The sequence below is a fragment of the Thamnophis elegans genome, chromosome 8 (genome assembly GCF_009769535.1).
Source record: "Thamnophis elegans isolate rThaEle1 chromosome 8, rThaEle1.pri, whole genome shotgun sequence".
Classification (NCBI taxonomy): Eukaryota; Metazoa; Chordata; class Lepidosauria; order Squamata; family Colubridae; genus Thamnophis; species Thamnophis elegans.
This window is the reverse complement of record NC_045548.1, coordinates 23,802,493-23,826,036: the sequence shown is the minus strand read 5'-3', so window position 1 is coordinate 23,826,036 and position 23,544 is coordinate 23,802,493. Positions and strand designations below refer to the sequence as shown.

The window sequence follows — 23,544 nt, the reverse complement described above, 5'->3', positions numbered from 1 at the left end:
AGAGTTTTAGTCATCCAGGTCATGGTTGTTCCAAAGGTGCTTTTTCAAGAGGCAACTGAATTTTCTGGTTTTTCTTTGAAGACGTTTTGCTTCTCATCCAAAAAGCTCCTTCAGTTCTGACTAGATGGTGGGGAATGGCAGGATTTATACTCGTTGCAGACAACTGGACATTTGCATTCTTTTAGTCGTTGAGGTCACCTTTTTTTTTTCTATACTTCAATTTTATAATCACATGATAGGTGTGACTGTTGCCCTTGCTGACCCAGCTTGAACTGGACTATATAAATGTGATACTCTGAGTTCTAGGACATTCTGACAAGCAGCAAGGGCATCAATAGCAAAAAAAAAAAAAGGTTTATTTTGGTCTTTGTTCACACTATTACATCACCGCATGACTGATCTACCTTTCCTCCAGAAAAAAAATAGCTTGGAAAGGACTTAAAAATCTGTTTTACTAAAGGTTTTTAAACCAGGGAATAAAATAGTTTAAATTACAAGGAAGTTGATTTATACTGGGCATCTGGAAAAAAATTCTAACATTAAATACTAATCCAGTTGGCTGAACTACAGATGTCTGAGGTTGCGCTACATATGGTAGTAATACTGTACATTAGGTAACAGCTGAAATTGCACAATGCTCATTGTCAACTCTGACCAAAATACCTACTAAGTGAACATGCCGATCTGATAGGGCTATGCGTTTCTTTTTTGTTTTAATTAAAATTAGTGATCCAATACGATTAATTATTAAATTCGGTGGATTTAGCCAGACATATTTTAAAATGAGGACATTCTTCTTTAAAGTGCTGCCCATTCGGAAGTAAGTTCTATTCGCAGTGCTTCTCAACCCTGGCAATTTCAAGAGGACTGGACTTCAACTCCTAGAATTCCCCAGCCGAAAAGCCCGGCCGCGTAGCAATGACGGCGCCGACCGACAAGGTGAACTCGGCGTCTCCGGCTTCAAGGGCGTTGCCGCCTTTCCTTGTGCGCTTGGCCCGCCTTTTCCCGCCTGCCAGAGCCGAGAGTGGCTGACCCAGGAGATGCTCTGCCCTTGCCTTGGTGACGCAAATGCTGACGTCTCTGGTCACATTCCTGTCCGGGAAGCTTTGCCTTTTCCTTCTGAGCCCAGAAGCCGGTGCCTTCCGCCGTGCAGCCGCCGCTCTTTGCAGGATGAAGATCTGGAGCTCGGAACACGAATTCGGGTAAGGGGAGGCAGAAGAGGAGGACGTAGCTTGACATCCAGCACGGGTTCCTCTATAGCCTGTTTTGTGGAAGATCTCCAGCTTTTCCTAGCTTGCCGTCTTGCCGTCCCTTTAAATTCCCTTTAATGGGAAAGGCTGAAGTGATCCACTCTGCTGGCGCTAATGAAATCGTAGTTTATTTCTTGGATTTGCGCAGTGGGCTAATCCATAACCCACGATTTACAAATCGTCCCGCCTGGATCCCCGGAATGTTTCCTAAAGATACAGTGAGGTAACAGATATAAATATAAACATGATTATGTATACATGAAATGAATACGAAAGAAGAAATATTAGGACAGGGACGGTAGGCACGCTGGTGCGTTTATGCACGCCCCTTAAAGACCTCTTAGGAATGGTGTGTCTTGTCTGAAATGGTAGAGGATCTCCTGCTTGAGCAGGGGGCTGGACTAGAAGACCTCCAAGGTCCCTTCCAGCTCTATTCTTATTCAAGATGTTGTGTGAATGCAGCCCGTTAACCCACAATTTATTGGTCAGCGCCAGGGAAACCCGTTTCCTACAACGTCTCTGCCTAACTGCTGTAGCTTTGCCGACCTCAGGGTCATGATGTCGAAGACTTAGGTAAAAAGTGAGAAGAGCTTTAAAAATTGGCTGGTATTGGTGGGTGGGTGTAGAGAGAGTTACACTCATTTTGATTTATTTAAGGCATTAATTCAGTATTTATAGTAACTAGGTCTTTCCCCCCTAGTGTTTCCTTCTTGTCCTTATTGCAGGGCAAAGTAGTTCTTGATTTGCCCTCTAACAGAAACTGGTAAGAGGACACTTCTGCTAGGATGCTGGAAGGTCATCAAGTTGGTGTTTTCTTCCTCTATAAACGTGTGTGATCCAGGCTGGCTAGCCCTTTGTGGATGATCTTAAAACCCTTACCTGTTCTGAGGTTTTTAGAAATAGTTTTCTGATGTGTGCAATTTTAATAAACAGTTTGATTAAGTGGCAAGTAATACTAGTCCTATATCTTCCTCTCTGGTCCCCACTGTTTTGACATATTTGAGTCTGCTTTGGTTATGAAAAATCCAGAATTTGGACTTCAACTTAAGTCCAAATTCTGATATTTTTTTTCATAACCATAGCAGACTCAAATGTCAAAATGGTGGAGGCCAGAGAGGAATATTTAGGACTAGTTTTACTTGTCAATCAAACTGTTTATTTGTTTTTCCTCATTTATGTTTCTCTGTATGCATACATGAGAAATATTTTGCTTTCTAAATCCATGACCTCAAGACTGGACTACTGTAATGCACTTTACATGAGGCTGCCCTTGAAAAGTGTTCGAAGACTTCAGTTAGTCCAGAATGCAGCCGCGCGAGCGATTGTGGGTGCACCTAGGTACACCCACGTTACACCTATCCTCCGCGAGCTGCACTGGTCTCTGCATTGGTCTCCGGACTCGCTTCAAGGTGCTAGTTGTTATTTATAAAGCCCTACATGGCATCGGACCTGGGTACCTGAGAGACCGCCTCCTGCCAATTACCTCCCAAAGACCAATTCGATCGCACAGTCTTGGCCTTCTCCGGGTTCCATCTGCCAGCCAATGCCGGCTGGCGACCCCCCGGGGGAGAGCCTTCTCTGTTGCTGCTCCGGCCTTCTGGAACGAGCTCCCCGTGGAGATCCGGACCCTTACTACCCTCCCGGCCTTCCGTAAAGCTACTAAGTCCTGGCTGTTCCGGCAGGCTGGGGGCTGTTAAAGCACCCAGCCCCGTCTTAATTGTGACTATTGTGGATTTTAAAATTGTTTGTATTGTCTTATTTATTCCCTCCCCTGTTTATTGTGAGCCGCCCGGAGTCCTTCGGGAGTGGGCGGCATACAAAACCAATAAACTCTAACTCTAACTCATTTCTTCTTTGTCATCTTTTTTTAGTAGAGAGTTTGTCCTTTTAGAGACCAAATTAATATAAAACAGACAGCACTTCAAGGAAGGGTGGGGAAAAAAGAAAGAGGTAATGTTGTGATATGTCTCCAAGTATACAGACATGGAGGAAATAAATTCATGATCCAATTATTTTGGAATTTTCTAAGTAGAGAATTTAGGACACTGTAAAAGTTGTCTTCATTGTAATGGTTTGTTGGATAATTTTTGTTTTGCATGAACAGAAGTTATATTTTCTCTCTGGCAAAATTATGTTTCTTGCATGGAAATTAGAATTACGATTTTCTCAAACTCATTTGATACACTTGGTTTACATTTAAAGGCTTCAGTGATTGTCCAGTCATGAAAAGCAGATACCCTAAATTATGTACAGTATAATTTAACAGTATATTATACTATATTATTATGTAGCATAATATACTGTTAAATAGCTGTGCTATTATAAAATGATTCTATGAAGTTTCAGCATAAACTATATGTCTTTCCTATTCACTGATCTTTTCCCAGAACCTCATACAGTTCTTCCAGCTGATACTGAGTGTGTCTGTCTGTCTGTTTAATAGAATGAATATGAACAAGCCCAATATAGTAACCTTCAGCTATTCTAATTTTCAGGCTTCTAAATGATTCTGAAAAGTACTGCTGCTTTAAGCATCATATTGAAGGTAATTAATTGGTGTCTTTAAACAGTCACACCTTTTTTAGACTTCCATGGAAGCCTAAAAAAAAGAGGGTACTTTAATAAACGGCAGGGTGGTTCTGAAACATTTTTTTTTTGAGGAGTCCAATTAAGTATGCCATTCTCATCCTTGTGTCCCTCCCCCCCGAATGTTTAAAGACATCTGAATGTGAACTTACCCTTTATCATCTTTCTGTACAGTGTCTGGTTAGATTGCATAAACCCTAAGATTGCACATATTGGTGTGATGAAAATCTTGTAATCTCTTACTGACATTTCAGCTATTTTAAATCTGCATTTCTATTCTGCAATAGATACCAAAATGAGAATACAAACCTGTGGCTGCAGTTTCCTACCAAAATTTATAGAACGCTCTTCTAATTATATCAATAATATTCTGCTAAGAGAGGACTTTTTAATTAATATGTGAAGTAATTCCTTGGTGGAGGATCATTTTTTTAGAATGAAAATTGAAGATAGTGGTACTTATACTTAATATTGGTCAGTGCTCCTTCCACTAGAAATGGAAACAAAGGTGGATACATTTTTAAGACATGCAAATTGTGGTGCAAAGGTAGCAGGTAGAATATGAACAAAAATTGAATATTTATCCCAATAATTTAATATGGCTGGCTGTGTGAATGTGCTTTTGCCTAATTTATTATATAGAAATGAGTGTTGGTTATATCAAAAGAAATATAAAAGTAACTTGATGTAGGAGAAAATGGCTATGTTAAAGGGGGTAGCTTATAAATTTATGAAATAAGAATGCATACTATTGAATGAACATTAAATACAAAAAATGAGCAAGCAGTGTAAAAGAAGAATGTTGGTCATAGAGAAATTCCACACTTCCACTGTTAGTTCCACTCCAGAGCCAGGTGGCGAGAATTGTCAGGGCCCTGGTCTCAGGCTGTTGTTGCTAAATGCCAGGTCTGTGGTTCACAAAGCTCCCCTTGTCCAGGACCTAATTTTAGACGAGGGGGCAGACCTGGCATGTATTACTGAGACCTGGCTGGGCCCAGAGGGAGGAGTCCCCCTCACTGAAATGTGCCCAGAAGGTTTTCAGGTGCTTCATCAGCCGCGACCCCAGAGAAGGGGTGGGGGAGTGGCTGTCATCGCCCGAGGGTCTTTAGTTCCTCGTAGGATCCCTGCTCAGGAGTTTGTCGGGTGTGAGTCCCTGTTGATGAAGCTGGACCTTGGTGGTCAAGTGGGTCTGTTGCTAACGTACCTACCTCCCAACAGCGTTGCAACAGCCCTCCCCTCGCTCCTCGAGTCAGTAGCCGAGTTGGCGGTGGAGTTCCCCAGGCTTATGGTTCTGGGGGATTTCAACCTGCCTACACTTGGTGAATGCTCTGATGGGGCGCAGGAGTTCATGGCTTCCATGACAGCCATGGACTTGACCCAAGTAATTCGAAGTTCGACTCATTCAGCGGGTCACACACTTGACCTTGTATTTCTGTCGGAGCAGTGGAGATGTGATCTAGAGTTGAAGGGCATTAAAACCTTGCCCTTGTCATGGTCTGATCACTTCCTGCTGAGGCTTGACTTTCGGAAGCCAATCCCCCACTGTAGGGAGGAGGAACCGATTAGGTGGTTCCACCCCAGGCACCTGATGGACCCAATGGGGTTTCAGACGGCGCTTGGAGAAATACCTGACACCATCGTCCACAATCCAGTGGAGTCCTTAGTCGCTGCTTGGAATACAGCGGCGGTGGGGGCTCTAAACCGGATTGCGCCTTTGCGACTTCTCCGAGGCGGCGGATCCAGGAGGGCCCCTTGGTTCACCGAGGAACTCCGGGAGATGAAGCGCCAAAAGAGACGCCTAGAGCGCCGCTGGAGGGCCAGTAAATCTGAGTCAGACCGAGCACTGATGAGAGCCTTTATTAGAGCCTATCTCATGGCAATATGGGCGGCGAAATGTTCGCATTTTGCCGCCCTTATTGCATCCGCCGAATCGCGCCCAGCCGCCTTGTTTAGAATAACTCGCTCCCTCTTGAAAGGGAGGGACGCGGGTGACCTTCTACAGGGTAGAGCTGAGGAATTTGTTCAGTATTTGACGGATAAAGTCGCTCGGATTCGGACAGAGCTGGACTCCAATTGCACGATACCAGCCGAGGTACCGGGGGAGGGTCTTGAGCATGCTTTATGGCTTGAGTTTCAACGGGCTTCTCCTGATGAAGTGTACAAGGCCATGGGAGCGGTGAGTGCCTCCACTTGTATACTGGACCCGTGTCCCTCCTGGCTGGTCTCAACCAGCAGGGAGGTGACACGCGGCTGGATCCAGACGATTGTGAACACCTCTCTCCAGGAGGGAATCTTCCCACCCCTCCTAAAGGATGCGGTGGTGAGACCCCTCCTGAAGAAATCATCTCTGGACCCAGCCATTTTGAGCAACTATCGTCCAGTCTCCAACCTTCTCTTTGTAGGGAAGGTTGTTGAGAAAGTGGTGGCGTCGCATCTCCGACGGTCCTTGGATGAAGCCGATTATCTAGACTCTTTTCAGTCGGGTTTCAGGCCTGGTTACAGCACGGAAACTGCTTTGGTCGCGCTGATCGATGATCTCTGGCGGGCCAGGGATAGGGGTCACCCCTCTATCCTTGTGCTTCTTGACCTCTCAGCGGCCTTCAATACCATCGACCATGGTATCCTTCTGCGACGGTTGCGAGAGGTGGGGGTGGGAGGCACCGTTTTGCGGTGGTTCTCCTCCTACCTCTCGGACAGGTCGCAGTCGGTGTTGGTCGGAGGGCAGAGATCGACCCCAAGGCCCCTCAAGTATGGGGTGCCGCAGGGTTCGGTCCTGTCCCCCCTCCTATTTAACATCTACATGAAGCTGCTGGGTGAGATCATACGCCGGCACGGGATTAAGTATCACCAATATGCAGACGATGCGCAGCTGTATCTGTCTGCCCCGTGCCAACTCAACGAAGCAGTAGAAATGATGTGCCAGTGCCTGGAGGCTGTTAGAGTCTGGATGGGAGCAAACAAGTTGGCACTCAATCACGACAAGACCGAGTGGCTTCTGATGTTCCCTCCCAAAGATTGTCCAACTGTTCCATCTCTCAGGCTGGGGGGCGAAATTATACGCCCCTCAGAGAGGGTTTGCAATTTGGGAGTCCTCCTGGACCACAGCTGACTCTAGAACACCATCTGTTGGCTGTGACTAGGGGGACCTTTGCCCAGGTCCGCCTGGTGCACCAATTGTGACCCTACCTGGATCGGGAGGCCCTTCAGACAGTCACTCACGCCCTTGTGACCTCAAGACTGGATTATTGTAATGCTGCCCTTGAAGAGTGTTCGAAGACTCCAATTAGTCCAGAATGCAGCTGCGCGAGCGATTGTGGGTGCACCAAGGTATACCCACATTACACCTATCCTCCGCGAGCTGCACTGGCTACCTATTAGTAGCTGAATCCGAATCCGCTTCAAGGTGCTGGTCGCTACCTATAAAGCCCTACATGGCATCGGACCTGGGTACCTGAGAGACCGCCTCCTGCCGATTACCTCTCTCAGACCAATTAGATCGCACAGGTTGGGTCTCCTCCGGATGCCATCTGCCAGCCAATGTCGGCTGGCGACTCCCCGGGGGAGGGCCTTCTCTGTTGCAGCTCCGGCCCTCTGGAACGAGCTCCCTGTTGAGATCCGGACCCTTACTACCCTCCCGGCCTTCCACAAAGCTACCAAGTCCTGGCTGTTCCAGCAGGCTGGGGGGAGCTGAGAAGCATCTACCTCCACGGAAATTGTGAATGTTGGTTTTGTTTTTAATATGTTGTCTTTGTCTCGTTCCCCCCTTTCCCTTGTCTTTTGTGAGCCGCCCGGAGTCCTCCGGGAGTGAGCGGCATACAAGACAAATAAATAATAAATAATAATAATAACAAGGATCAAATTGCAAAACAAGTATGTGAAGGAGAAGACAAAGAACATTATGGTTGCATAGGATTGATGAACTACAAAAAGAGACCAATGAGGGATTTAAAGAATAAAAAAACTATTGTGTGAAATGGCATACAGAGAAGGTAAAAACCGAAAATGAGACATGTATTGAAGGTGTCCTTTCCTGTCCTTATTTTTTCCTTTTAAACCTTCTGTTTATATGTTACTCTTTTTCTAAAATTTGCATATCATTGCTTATCTAGACAAAGAACTGCATGATTGGTATGATATATGTCAATGAACCAACACCCCAGAATAGCTGTCATCTTGCCAAAGTTTATCTAAGGTTAAATCCCAAAACTTTTTAAAAATTGCATTATTATTTGTATGACATTTAGTATCAAACATTTAGCTTCCAGCAAAAGTCTCAATCTACATGTAAGTGACAGAGAATAAACTGTAGAGGTAGAGCTCGCTTAAAAACAATAATTCGGACTAGAATTTCTATCACTAAGCAATGAAGTTATGAGTGTGATGTCACATGACCAGATTTCTTATTGACAACAATCCCAGCAATTCCTGTTGCTGTTGTTAAGTGTGGATCATGGTTGTTAAGTGAGGACCTCGTGTGATTGGAACGTGTGACTTTTAACCAGCTTCCACCAAGTTAAGACAATGGGGAAGCTGATAGGAAGTTGCAAGTCTCCTTCGGTGGCTTTACAAGCAGGGCAGCAAGTGTTTGCGGGATGCAAAAGTATGTGTGGGTACTTTGTTGTGGTGTGATCCCGGCAAGGCCAGCATGTGTGTGCTCAACACAAGTGCAACCAGATAGGTGGCTGCCTACCTGCCTGGGCCTATTGTTTGGGATTTCTTTGAGAGAAAAAACAGTGGGGATTATTTACCATAGTAACTTGCAACCTTCCATACTGGCTTCCCCATTGACTTTCTTATAGAAAGCCAGCAGAAAAGATCATAAATGGTGATCACAGGATGCTGTAAGTGTAAGCCAGTTTCCAACTACCTGAATCGTGGTCATGTGACTGCAGGGGTGTTGGGAGGGCCACAAATATGAATACTGGTCGTAAGTATCACGTGTCAACAGTGTCCTAATTTTGAATAGTTGCTGAACAAGTGGTTTTTAACCGATAACTACTAGTATGCATTCTTGCCTTAAATAAGTTCCTGTCAGCTCTTCAGACTTGGAAAGAATGGAATGTTCTGGCACGCTGAATGAGATTGTACTACTGATATGAATTGGTGAAATTCTTGTTGCAATTATTTATCCTGCGTAAGACTCATGCTAAAAGATATGTTTAATGTGATTTGAAATTGCCAGTGCACATCAGAAAAGAGCATTTTCAGCATTTTATTTTATTTTCATCCTGTCGGTGTTGTTATTTATAAATAACTCAAGGTTGTAAACATACCTAATACTCCTCCTTCCTCCTATTTTTTCCCACAAACATTTCATCTGTGAAATGAAGTGGTTGGACTGAGAGAATGATTGACCCAATGTCCTCCAGCCAGTTTTTCATGTCTAAGACAAGTCCAGAATTCACAGTCTCCTGGCTCTTAGGCCAGCACCTTAACTACTAGACTACACTGGCTTTTTCCCTGTGTTGGAGGAAATATTATTCCTCCTATTAAATTAAGAACCAAAGTGATTGAAAATAGTTCCAACAAAATATATTTTATTGGCAGGCCCAGATTATAGAAACCACAGGCCTTCTCACCAAGGAACTATAGAAGAACCCTGAACAAAGCATGGTTATATATGTTAGACATTTGGTTTGTTACTCTATGTAAGATAGATTAAGAAAAAATTGTAAATCACAGTGAGACCTTTGTATAACAATCCCTTTGAATATGATGGTGAGTAACCTTGCTCTGATGCTCCACACAATTCCTTCACACAATTAAGATTCCCTCTTGATGTATGCAGTCAGCATATTTTTTAAACAATAGTGATTAATGTATCTGCATGCTTTCTCCTCTCCTCTCAGTCTGTTAACATTTTGAGGAAAGGCAGTTGTTTTGGTTTCTGTTATCTGTAACTCCAGGGACACCGCACTAACCTTCATTTCAAATTCTACTGGACAGTTCAATTTTAAACTATGGGAGAGCTATTAACTAAAAGAATAAATGAAGTATAAATGAATTAAACCTCCAGGCAAGTATTAATTATCAAGAGAATCTAACAGAAGCTCAAGCTACGTATATTTTAGCATATGGGAATTGCAACAGAGCCACTTAAAAGAGAGATGTGGAACAAGTGATTCTATAGAACAATGTTCTGTTGCTCTCCTTTCAATTCCAGTGATCTAAGGTACTTCTAAAAATCAAAGTCCAGCTTACATGTTCAGAATATACACGTGTTACGTGCTGACTTATATTCAGCAGCCTGAGGCAAGTAGGGAACAAAGGTTGTGAGTTGTAGTTTGATTTATCATTGGATACTTCCAGACTTATCAGCAATAGTTTTCAAACTGACTTAGTTTCTTGAATAGGCATTGAATCATGATGCCTCTGTTAGATATTTCATTTGCATAGTCAGTTTTCTGGAGCCATCAGAATTCAACATAAATGGAAAATATAAATAGATGTTGAGTGACAGATGAGAACTATCTAGGAATTTAAAACTTCCAGAAATATGGTAGGGAGAAAAAACAGATAAAATAATAGAAATGAGAGAATATTTCCAGGTCAGGTGGTCAAGTGGATGAGACAGAAGACTAAAAACTACTTTAAAAAACTTATAACCATAACATTGAAACAGTTTCTAAATACATTGTTGGCACTGGTGATTAGCAGAGCTCTGTTTTAAGAAAATCTTAAATACATAATTGAATTTATAACCTGAAAGATTTTCCTTTGAGTACAGTAGACCATTCCTAGATAGGAACTTTCTACAGAGAAAATTTGTCTTCTTAGTTTTTAAAATGAATAATATTTGCATTGGTATTGTAATAATATAGTATGATGTTCTTGTAATGCTGCTCATGCTAAAACAAATTATGATATAATTCTTCCAATTGAAAAATATAAAGTAGAATCCAAATTAAAAGTGCATTACACATGATTTTATTCTTCATAACATTAGCACATCATTTTATTGTACATTAATTGTATGTTGGGCTACCCTTATGTCCTTTGGATTGCGGGTGTGGAGGGCTGTTCAATAAAAAAATTGCATACATTTACTTTCTCCTAACTAACATAATATGGATGGAAAAAGTTGGGAGAAGAATTAAAAAAAATGAGATGCTGATTCCTTTGGGGGGCATTCTTTAACACAAATTAAAATAATTGCTACTTGCATTGAACCTTCTTAAAGATGTATATTGATTAATTCTGTTCTATTTCATTTTTCTCAGGCATTCATGGGACACTGTAATAAAAGCTGCAATGAGAAAATACCCCAATCCTATGAACCCATCAGTGGTAGGAGTTGATGTCCTGGACCGAAGCCTTGATAATCAAGGAAGATTACATAGTCATCGATTACTTAGTACAGAATGGGGTCTACCAAATATTGTTAAAGCTGTAAGTTACAAAGCCAGTGAAAACAAAAATAAAACGTATAATGTTTTTACTAATTAACTTACCCTCTTGGCTTCTTAATACAATTATCGCTTTTGACCTTGTAGGGAAAAGGGCGGCATACAAATAAAGGAAATAAAAAAATTATTCCAATGATAAAGATTTAATATTGTTTTGTTAGGAGAAAGAATTACAGTGTCTGTGAAGAACCCTTCTTTTAAAGGTTTATGTTTATTGCATAATTTCTGCTCTTTAAGTGTGACTTTGTATTAATTCTTTTTTTCTTTTTTTCTTCAAGATTTTGGGAACAAATAGAACTGTTACATACATTAAAGAACATTCAGTAGTTGATCCAGTGGAAAAGAAAATGGTATTGAGTTCCACAAATGTAAGTAATGAAGTCTGTTGGTTTTTTTGCTTGCAAGACAAGAGGCTTCCTGAATGTTTTCTCTGGGTGTCTTTAATACAACGTGTGAAGACTCTTTGAAAAATATAGTTGAAAAACCAAAGTGGTAAACGAGGACAGAACGCTAGACAATATTGAGTATCTCTGAAGTAAACCTTAGGAAAGTCATGCTGGGGATTATAGATTTGAGAGTAGGGTGGGCATCCAGAGGTGGGCTGCTTCAGGTTCTCCTGGGTTCGGGAGAACCCATAGCTAACATTATCACTGGTTCAGAAAACCTCCAAATCCCACCCCTAGCTGGCTCCTCCCACCCCACCCCTCCCAAATTTTGGGCTTGTGTAAATTTTACATTTCTTACCCATATCTTTTCCCATGTATCCAACATTATTGGCTCTTCAAAATTTTGTGCCCATCAAAATTTTGTGCCCACCGTTGCTAAAACTTTTGAAGTCCATCCCTGTGGGCATCCTAAAAGAATCACAATCAATTATTCTGCTTATATTGATACAAACTATGATCCTTGAAACTCTTCAGGCTATAGCCCCCAACAATGGGTTCAAGATTTCACCATTTTTAAAATAGCCCTTTTATTTAAGGAGTTGCAGAATCTAATTTTAAGGTTTTTTTTCATTTAATATGAAAGTCAGAAATGATAAAAGAACTTCCGGGTGGTGACGTCGGGATGAGTGTGGGGAAGAAATCAGGGCTCTGACTTCTTATGTCAATCTACACATTTGGAGGACCCCTGCGGGGATATGCTGATCTTGGAGAGAGACACGGAGGAGTAGAGAAACTCTAGGACTAACGAGCGGAGGGTGACCACCCGCTACAATTATTGTTACAAATGATAATGTCGGAATTAATAGCAGAGATGTTACAAAGAGACAAGCATGAGATCCTAAATGAATTGGACGATATATACAGGGTAATGCCAGAAGACACCAATTGCCTAGAGAAGTACACATTATATTCGCGAGGAAAAAAGTGAGAGATATAATTTATAAAATAACAAGAGATGAGCCGATGGTGTACAAAGGGAAAAAGATATAACCCTGAAACATATCCCGCGAAGAGTGAGGGCACAACGGAGAGACTTGGCAGGAGAAAACAATTAAAGTTGACAATCTGGAGAAGACACAAGATTTATATGTGCAACTAGTAGGCCCGGAAGAGGAACAGAGCAGTAAGGAGAAGTTGGAATATAGAAGCCAGGAAGAACAACAACAGAGAATAGCAATAGCAATAGCAGTTAGACTTATATACCGCTTCATAGGGCTTTCAGCCCTATCTAAGCGGTTTACAGAGTCAGCATATTGCCACCAACAATCCGGGTCCTCATTTTACCCACCTCGGAAGGATGGAAGGCTGAGTCAACCCTGAGCCGGTGAGATTTGAACAGCCGAACTGCTGAACTGCAGTCAGCTGAAGTAGCCTGCAGTGCTGCATTTAACCACTGTGCCACCTCGGCTCAAGAACAACGGAGAACAACGGAAGGAGAACAAGGAGAACCTAGTAGGGAGGAGAAAGAGCAACAGAGAGAGGAGGAAGTGAGACCAAAAACAAGGAGCTGAAAAAGAAACTAGAGTTAATAAAAAATAAAGACAGGCAGAGAATTAGGAGGATGGAAGTAGAAATACAATTATTGTCAGTAAATATTAACAGTTTAAATTCGCCAACAAAAAGAAAGCGTATCAGGGCAAAATTAACAAAACAAAAGGCAGATATAATATGCTTACAGGATACACACATTAAAAAACAAGATATAAAATACCTGGAATGTCCTAAATTAGGAAAATTATATGCAGCATCAGCAGAAGAAATAGAAAAGGATAAAGACAAATTTAATTTATGCAGACCCAGAGGGAAGATTATTTATGATAGAGATAGGGATAAACCAAAAGTAAGTTCTACTGAGGTAATATATGCCCCAAACGAAAATCAGAAGGACTTTTATAAAAAAACTACATAAAAAAATTAGAGGAATTGGATTAAGGAATATTTGTATAATAGAAGATTATAATGCCATAGTGAACAGTAAAAAAGATTACGTAAGTGACAAAAAACTAAAAACAAAAAAAAGTATTACCAACAACTTGCTTTGAGATGATGGAGGAGTTAAATTTAATAGATATTTGGAGAAAAATGGAACCAGAAAAAAAAAACAATTTACCTTTTACTCGAATCCACATCAATCCTGGTCATAGAATGATATGGCATGGATGAATGGGGAAATTGGGGCAGAAATACATACAATTGAAATATTACCAAATACGTGGGCAGATCACAACCCCATTAAAATAATTTGGGAAGGAAAAAAAAAACGGATGGATGTTAAATTTGCAAATATTAAAAGAAAAAGAATTTATTCAAAAATGTAGAAACGACTTGGAGTTATTTCTTAAGGAAAACACAAAAGAACAGACATCTATACAAAATCTATGGGACACAATGAAAACCTATTCCTGCAGAATTATTATAGCGTATTCAGCAAAAAGAAACAAAGAGAAATGGGCACAACAGAAGATATTAGAGGAGAAAATTAAAAATTTAGAAATAGAATTGCAAAATAAGCCACAGAATGACAAAATTAGAAAGGATTGGATGTTGGCAAAACATAAATTAAATATATCAGACCAGGAAGAAATGGTAAAGGGCCTAAAACTAACAAAACAAAACTTCTTTGAGCAAGCAAATAAACCGGGGAGGTGGTTGTCATACAGATTGAGAAAAGAGAGAGAAAAAAGATTAATATATCAATTTCAAGAGGAAACTGGTGAATTACAACATACAATGGAAGGGAAGAAAAAGATTGCATACAAGTACTTTGAGAATCTGTATAAAGGAGAACAAGCAGATACCCCCCCCCCCCAAAAAAAAAGAATATCTGAACGGAGAAGAAACACCGTCAATAACAGAAGACATGAAAGAAATGTCAAAAAAAATAACGAAACTAGAATTGAAACAGGCGATCCAAAAACAGAAAAATAATAAAACGCCTGGCCCAGATGGATTTCCAGCAGAATGGTATAAAATAATAGATGAATTGAATGAATTGATAGAACCCTTGATGTTGGAGATGTATAATGAGGCACTGATGAAAGCAAAAATATGGGATTCATGGAGGGAAACACATATTACATTAATATTTAAATAAGGTGCACATAAAAAACAGATCCAAAACTATAGGCCAATCTCATTGTTAAATGCCAGCTATAAAATATTCACAACAATAATAGCAGAGAGATTGAAAAAACTATTAAATGACTATATACATCCAGATCAAAATGGATTTCTCCCAACAAGACAAATTAGGAATAATACCAGAATAGTAGCAAATATCTTAGAGTACTATGAGGTGCATCCAGAGAAACAAGTGGCACTTGTTTCTTCTGAATGCACAGAAGGTATTTGACAATTTAAATTCGGAATTCATAAATTGGAAATTAAGAATATGAAATTAGGGGACCAATTTGAAAGATTAATAGAAACAATATACTCTACCCAAAGGGCAAATATGTTATTAAATAGGGAAAGTACAGAGACCTTTAAAATAATGAAAGGAGTAAGGCAGGGTTGCCCACTATCACCTCTGCTATTTATCCTGACGCTTGAAAGTCTGCTAATAAGAATTAGACAAAATTCGGAGATAAGAGGAATTAAAATTAAAAGAGAGGAGTATAAAATTCAGGCCTTTGCAGAAGATTTGGTATTTATTATAGAAGATCCATTAGAAATAGAAAATAATTTAATGCGAGAATTAGAAAAATATGGAGATGTAGCAGGGTTAAAGATTAATAGAGAAAAGACTAAAAGATTTGAAGGAAGAACAAAATAAAGAATTAGAAAGGGTTTGAGACCTCTCTCCGGTAGAAAAAGTGGACTAATTTTTATCAGAAGGGAAAGCTGGATGAAACTACTTTGAGCTAGATTCTAAAGTAACGTTAGCACAAATTTGATAGTGGTTAAAAGAATGCGGAATGATTTATGTTGTTTAAACTTTGTTAGATGGGACTATTTTAAAATAGAAGGTTAACTGACTCTTGCTGAAAGTATTATTTGAAAATGATCCATGCTATTTAACTTTTATTTGAAGGGAAAGTTGGTTGTTATAGTTACTTTTTAAATAAACGCTAGTATAAATTTGATAGTGGTAAATATTAGTCAAGCAAGAGATGAGGGTAAAATGTATGTGGAATGAATTATGTTATTTGTGGTAAATACCAGACAAGCAAGGGAAGAGGGCAAAATTTACGTTGTTTAAAGCTTATTAGAACAGGAAGCCGCTTGGGATTATCTTAAGATAACTGTAAAAAGAATGCGGAATGATTTATGTTGTTTAAACTTTGTTAGAAGCGACTACCTTAAAATAGAAGGTTAACTGACTCTTGTTGAAAGTATTACTGGAATATGTGGAATGATTCATGCTACAAATCGCTCTGAGTTATATTTTAAACAAATGTTAGCATAAATTTGATAGTGGTAAATATCAGACAAGTGGGGGATGAGAGTAAAATGCATGTGGAATGAACTAAGTTATTTAAATTCTACTAGAAGGGGAAGTCGGTTGGAATTATCTTAAGATAGAAATTGATTCCTGTGTAAAGTAATATCTGAACTATGTTGCTTAACTTTACTAAGAAGGGGAAATCTGGTTAGATTATTTTGAATTACGGTTTGAAAAAGGGGTAAAGAAAGATCATTCACGTTGTTTAAATTTTACTAGAAGGGAAAGTTTGATTACTTGTCTGTAAAGTTATATTTGAATATATGGCAGGAACTATGCTGCTTAAATCTTATTGGAAGGGATCATGAGGTTTAGGAAGGGAACGGGAGAGTCTACAGAAGATCGGGGTAAATAGCAAAGAAGTAAGAGACGAGAATAAAATATAGATAGAATGATTTATACTATTTAAGCATAGATAAAGATGGGGGGCTGAGATCAACACAAAGAGTGGTTTCTTTTTTTTTCCTTTTTATATATTACTTTTATTTTTTAATCCATATGTATACAAGATATTTTAGATAGAAGGTAGTGCCAGGTGTGGGCCCTGGGAAGCCGGGAGGATTAGGGATGGGGATTGTGGGGGGTGGGGTGGGGGGGGGGTTAACATAATCTTAATAAGAACAAGAATGTATTTATATACGGTGGTTCCTTTTTTTTATTATTATTATTATTATCTTTTTTTTTTTTTTTTTCCTTGGTTCATTTTACATTTATTAGATCAAACAACACTCGAATAAAGGCATACACCAAGGAGGGAGGTAGAGGGAAGGAAGAGGGAGGAGTAAGGAAGGAGTAAGGGGAATGTAAGGAGTATGTAAGGAGGGTGTCTGGGGAGTAAGGGGAGAAGGAAGGTTTGAGGGGAAAGGGAAGTAGGAGGGGAGTGTTAGAGGGAGAAAGGAAAGTTGGAGGGGGTAGATGGGGTGTATGGAGGATGCAAGGGTTAGGTGGGGTTGGGAATGATGAGTTGTGTTTCCTTTTTATCTGTTCGTTTTATTCCTTTTTTCCTTTTTTTTTTTCTTCTTTTCTTATAGTAAATACCCTGTGTATAAATGATTGCAAATGGAATGTGAAAATTGAAAATTGAATAAAATATAAAAGATGAGAAGAATTAGAAAGAATAATAGGACTGCAAGTGACAAAGAAAGTTAAATATCTTGGAATATGGCTAACTGCAAAGTACTCAACTACAAAAGAAAATAATTATACAAAATTAGTGCAATAAATAAAAAAAGATCTAGAATTAGAAACTACAACTATCACTATTAGGGAAAATAGCAGCGATAAAAATGAATGTATTACCAAGACTATTATACTTATTTCAAACAATCCCCATAAAATTAGAATTTTTTTTTAATTGAATTGAACAAGATTATGTTAAAATTTATATGGCAAGGGAAGAAAGCCAGGATAAAGTTGAAAGCTCTACAGTATGACAGAAGCAGAGGTGGTATGGAACTCCCTGATTTTATTTCAAAACAGCAGCATTAACATGGATTAGGGATTGGATAAATTTAAAAAATAAAAGAATACTAACATTAGAGGGCCATGATTTGCAAACGGGATGGCACTTTTTCCTATGGGAAGAAGGTAAAAAGAAACAAAAATACTTTCATAGGCCCTTTGTGAGATTGCAAAGCTGGTGCTTGTTAATATCTGGGGCTTACGCTTTGCCCCCCCTCCATCTACAATCATCCTACACAATACGGACCTTGGACCTTGGCCTTGGATCTTTCTGGAACTTGGAGGAAGGGAGTTTGGCTCTTCCGGAACTCATAATTTAAACTCTGTGTCTGCGCAATTTTAATCGGGTATGCTGAGTGTATGGGATTGAATGCGTTAGTATGAAAGACCCACTTTTAGTATTATTATCGCTGTATTTTTTTTCTGTGTTTTTAACTATATTGTGGGGACTGTTTGTGTGAGTGTCTGAGTATGTCTGATTCGGAGGACCTGGCGGGGTATGCGGGGGTCATTGGGGTGGTTGGGGGAATTACATCCACGGGAGAGAGTCGGAGCATTGCGGTCATAACAGGGAGAGGCAGATACGGCGGGGACTTTAGGGCTGGCCATTACCGGGGAAGGAGGGTTCGCTATATCGCAGAGATCCCTCCTTCTGGCCCTATGAGTCCCACTCCAAGGTCAGATGGCGCGAGCAATCAGGACCCTGGTCTCAGGCTGCTGTCGCTAAATGCCAGGTCTGTTGTTCACAAGGCTCCCCTCGTCCGGGACTTGATTTTAGACGAGGGGGCAGACCTGGCATGTATTACTGAGACATGGCTGGGCACGGAGGGAGGAGTCCCCCTCGTAGAGATGTGCCCAGACGGATTTCAGGTGCTTCATCAGCCGAGAGCCCAGGGAAGGGGTGGCGGTGTGGCTATTGTAGTCCGGGAATCTTTAGCACCTCGTAGGATCCCTGCTCCGGAGCTTGCCGGGTGTGAGTCCCTTCTAGTGAAGTTGGACCTCAAGGGTCAAGTGGGCTTGCTGCTAACGTACCTGCCTCCCAACTGCGTTGCAGCAGCCCTCCCCTCGCTCCTCGAGTCAGTAGCCGAGCTAGCAATTGAGTTCCCTAGGCTAATGGTTCTGGGGGACTTCAATTTGCCTTCGCTCGGTGAACACTCTGATGGAGCGCAGGAGTTCATGGCTTCCATGACAGCCATGGGCTTGACCCAGGTAATCCGAAGCCCTACCCACTCAGCGGGGCACACACTCGACCTCATATTCCTCTCGGAGCAGTGGAGCTATGATCTTGGTCTGAGGGGAAATGAGACCATTCCCCTGTCATGGTCAGACCACTGCCTACTGAGGCTAGACTTCCGGAGGCCAAACCCCCACCGTAGGGAGGAGGAACCGACCAGGTGGTTCCGCCCCAGGCGACTTATGGACCCTGTTAGGTTCCAGACGGAGCTTGGGGTTATTCCAGATGCTCTCGCCCACAGTTCGGCGGAGACTCTTGCTGCGGCCTGGCACTCGGCAGCATCAGGGTCTCTGGACCGGATTGCGCCACTACGGCCCCTCCGGGTCAGCGGCTTGCGGAGGCCTCCTTGGTTCACCGAGGAGCTCCGCGAGATAAAGCGCCGGAGGAGACGCCTAGAGCACCTGTGGAGGTCCGATAGGTCCGAGTCGAACCGAGCACTGTTGACAGCATGCACCAAGGAGTACATTCGGGCGTTAAGAACAGCCAAAAGATCACACATTGCCTCCTTGGTAGCGTCCGCCGAGTCCTGCCCAGCCGCCCTGTTTAGGATAACCCGCTCCCTCCTAAATAGGAGGGAGACGGGGAACCCCCTACAGGGTAAGGCTGAGGAGTATGTTCAGTTCTTGGCGGACAAAGTTGCTCGGTTTCGATCGGACCTGGACTCCACTCCTGCAGGTCCAGCCGAGACACAAGGGAATGATCTGGCAGACCATCTCTGGGTTGAGTTTCAGGATGTTGCCTCCGGGGATGTGGACAAGGCTATGCGAGCTGTGAGCGCCTCCACCTGTATACTGGACCCGTGTCCCTCCTGGCTGGTTGCCAACAGCAGTGAGGTGACACGAGGCTGGATCCAGGCGGTTGTTACCGCCTCTCTTCGGGAGGGGTACTTCCCCACCGCGCTTAAGGCGGTGGTGGTGAGGCCCCTCCTGAAGAAACCGTCTTTGGATCCAGCAGTTCTTAATAACTACCGTCCAGTCTCCAACCTCCCCTTTGTGGGGAAGGTTGTTGAGAAGGTGGTGGCCTTCCAGCTTCAGCGTACCTTGGAGGAAGCTAACTATCTTGACCCCTTCCAGTCCGGCTTCAGGCCCGGTTACAGCACAGAAACTGCTTTGGTCGCATTGACCGATGATCTCTGGAGAGCCAGAGATGGAGGCCATGCGTCCATACTGGTTCTCCTTGACCTCTCAGCGGCTTTCGATACCATCGACCATGGTATCCTTCTGCGACGACTGCGGGAGGTGGGGGTGGGCGGCACTGTTTTGCAGTGGTTCTCCTACCTCTCGGACAGGTCGCAGTCGGTGTTGGTGGGGGGGCAGAGATCGTCCCCGAGGCCCCTAACTTATGGGGTGCCGCAGGGCTCGGTCTTATCCCCCCTACTATTCAACATATACATGAAACCGCTGGGCGAGATCATTCGGAGGCACGGGATAAAATACCATCAATACGCGGACGATACACAGTTGTATCTGTCCGCCCCGTGCCAACTCAATGAAGTGGTGGACGTGATGAACCGGGGCCTTGAGGCTGTTAAAGACTGGATGAGAGCTAACAAACTGGTACTCAACCCGGAAAAGACCGAGTGGCTGTTGTGTTTTCCTCCCAACAATTTGGCTAATGTTCCATCAATCAGGCTGGGGGGGCAAAATTTATACCCCTCAGACAGGGTCCGCAACTTGGGAGTCCGCCTGGACCCACAGCTGAGTTTCGACCATCACTTGTCAGCTGTGACCAGGGGGGCATTTGCCCAGGTTCGCCTGGTGCGCCAGTTGCGGCCCTACCTGAACCGGGAGGCCCTCACAACAGTCACTCGAGCCCTTGTGCTCTCTAGGCTGGAATACTGCAATGTGCTCTACATGGGGCTGCCCTTGAAGAGCATCCGGCGACTTCAGCTAGTCCAGAATGCGGCCGCGCGAGTGATCGTGGGCGCACCGCGGTTCGCCCACATAACACCGATCCTCCGTGAGCTGCGCTGTCTACCTGTTGATCTCCGGGTGCACTTCAAGGTCCTACTTCCATAAAGCGCTCCATGGTAGTGGATCTGGCTATTTGAGAGACCGCCTTCTGCCAATTACCTCCCTGCGTCCCATCAGATCACACAGGGTAGGCCTCCTCCGAATTCCATCCGCCAGTCAGTGTCGACTGGCGACTACGCGGAGGAGAGCCTTCTCAGTTGCAGCTCCGACGCTATGGAACAATCTCCCCGTGGAGATCCGCACCCTCACCACCGTCCAGGCCTTCCGCACGGCCCTTAAGATCTGGCTATCCCGTCAGGCCTGGGGATAGGACTTTACTCTCTCCCCGCCCGAATGCCGAGTGAATGTTGTGCTTTTATTGTTAATTATTTTTACTCACATTTTCTTTTATGTCTTGTCTTGCACTCCCCTCCCTCATTATTGTAAGCCGCCCTGAGTCCCCTCAGGGAAAAGGGCGGCCTATAAGTGTTCAATAAAACCTAAAACCTAAACCTATGTTAGAGATGCACTGATACAGGTCTGGAATAAAATTAGAGAAAAATACTACATGAAAATACCGACATGGCTTTCCACTATGGAAGCCATGACACATCTCAATATACTAGATCTATCGAAAATGGTTAGATATAGTGAAATTTTAGACATCCAAGGAAATTTGAAAACAAATCAGGAATTAAAAGAGCAAAATATAAATATAGACTGGTGGCCATACTTTCAACTACAATCGAGATACAAAAAAGATGTAAAAGAATATGGAATATACACAGAATTACAACAAATAGATAAAATTTTATTTGGCCCGGAAAATAAATTCATAACGAAAATTTACAAATATTTATTAGAAGTAACATTAGAAGAAGAAAAAGTTAAAAGTTGCATTATAGCGTGGGCTAAAAACTTTGGACACAATGTAGATCTAGTGGATTGGGAAAGAATTTGGAACACAAATTATAAACTAACACGATTGGTAGCACTCAAAGAAAATATGTATAAAATGTTTTATCGTTGGCATTTACCATCAACAAGATTGGCTAAAATGTACCCAAACATGAATCCGACCTGCTGAAAGTGTAAAAAAATACAAGGGACTTTCTATCACATATGGTGGACCTGCCCGGAAACTCAAAAATATTGGGCAAAAATTTAGAAATGGGTGCAAGAAATTACAGGAGAACAAATAAAATACAAACCTGAACTCTTTCTGCTGGGAATAATCAAAGGGAAAGGTACAAAGAAAATTAAGTACATATTAACACATGTGCTGACCACAGCTACAATAGCATTTGCCCAATGCTGAAAACAAAATAATATCCCCTCGGACGAATTAGTGATACAAACTTTTTTGGATTGTGCACAGATGGACAAATTAACACTAAAATTAAAAGACAAAGAAGAGTAGGAATATTATGAAATTTGGAATATATATAGGGAGGGGGGGAGGGAGGAGAGTATAAAGGGTTATAAACATAGAAGCGAAATATTATTTATATGTATAGGTATGATGACATAATAATGTTGATATAATGACTTTAAGGTGTAGAAGGAAAATAATAATAAAAAATAATAATAATTAAAAAAAGAAATGATAAAAGAACTAATTTATGTTTTTATTTTTCTAAGATAACGCTTACAAATCTTGTATCAGTGGACGAACGATTAGTTTATACACCTCATCCTGAAAATCCTGAAAAGTAAGTTTCGATGTTATTCTTAAACAAAAGCATGAAAATTAAGAATCCTTTGTGGTCTAATCTTTTAATTTTTTCCTTCCCTAGGACTCTTCTAACTCAAGAAGCAATTATTACAGTAAAAGGTGTTAGTCTCAGTAGTTATCTGGAAACTTTAATGGCCAATACAATATCCTCCAATGCTAGAAAGGTAGGCATATAAAAACTTTTTATTGTATTACGGTTACTACAATGAGGCCTACAGACTTAATTAGTACACATTGTCAATCGTCATTAGCTTTTGGGATAGATGGAATCCAAGATGCCCTCAATTAAAACCCTTTAAACAGAAATAAAAGAGTAGTCAAAATGCAACACTATTTAGTAGTTTTCCAGTATGATGCCATCTAGACATTTTGGATTATAATCCAATGTATAAATTGTCTTGGAGTGACAAGACTTAAATTGTACGAAAGTCCCTCATTCAACATTTTAAAAACATGGTCAAGACATAATGTGTGTAGCACATGGTTTGTGCTTCTGGCAACCTCTGTACTTCCTAAAATATTCAGTCTTTTTTAAAAATTGCAGAGAGCATATTTATCACAGAAGCTTTGACCTACAGCTACAATTTTATTTTTAAAAGGAAGTCATGGAATCCAGGGGATTCTTAGAAATAAAAAATATGAGGCTGCTCTTTTGCTTTGCAATGTAGTAGCTTCCTTCTAATTTTATTTTTAAACATTAAGATAAGGTAAGAGGCTTGAGGATAGGCCAAAGAAATATCTGAGGCCCCCTATTGGAATTCAAAGCCAACCCATCTGAAAAACCACTAAATTGCTGAATGGTAGGGAAACATTACATTAAACATTCAATATAATTTTTTAAAAGTAAGATTAAGAACAGGAAAACCAGTGGTCTTGTAGAGAACATTCTTACTATTTAGAGCTTAAGATTCAAAAATTCAGATGGTGTTGCATATGTACTGATGATGTGCTAGGTTTCCTTTTCACTTACATTTCTATGTGTGTATATGCTTGTTAAAATGGATATTTATAGCTAAAAGAGTAGAATGTA

General features: G+C 41.5%; 1 protein-coding gene across 5 annotated transcripts in view; it reads left to right on the top strand.

Moving 5' to 3' along the window:
* The first annotated feature begins 156 nt into the window (after window positions 1-156).
* PRELID3A (PRELI domain containing 3A) overlaps window positions 157-23,544 on the top strand; it is a 33,535-nt gene continuing 10,147 nt past the window's right edge. For 2 of the 5 annotated variants that reach the window (XR_004255803.1, XM_032222256.1), the window contains exons 1-5: window positions 1,209-1,473; window positions 11,057-11,225; window positions 11,521-11,610; window positions 22,421-22,491; window positions 22,576-22,678. Coding sequence is in view for 3 of the 5 variants with exons in the window: in XM_032222256.1 (XP_032078147.1) it covers window positions 1,328-1,473; window positions 11,057-11,225; window positions 11,521-11,610; window positions 22,421-22,491; window positions 22,576-22,678 (579 nt within the window). In the remaining 2 variants the exon portion in view is untranslated. The other 3 variants (XR_004255804.1, XM_032222258.1, XM_032222257.1) reach the window with 3 other exon arrangements.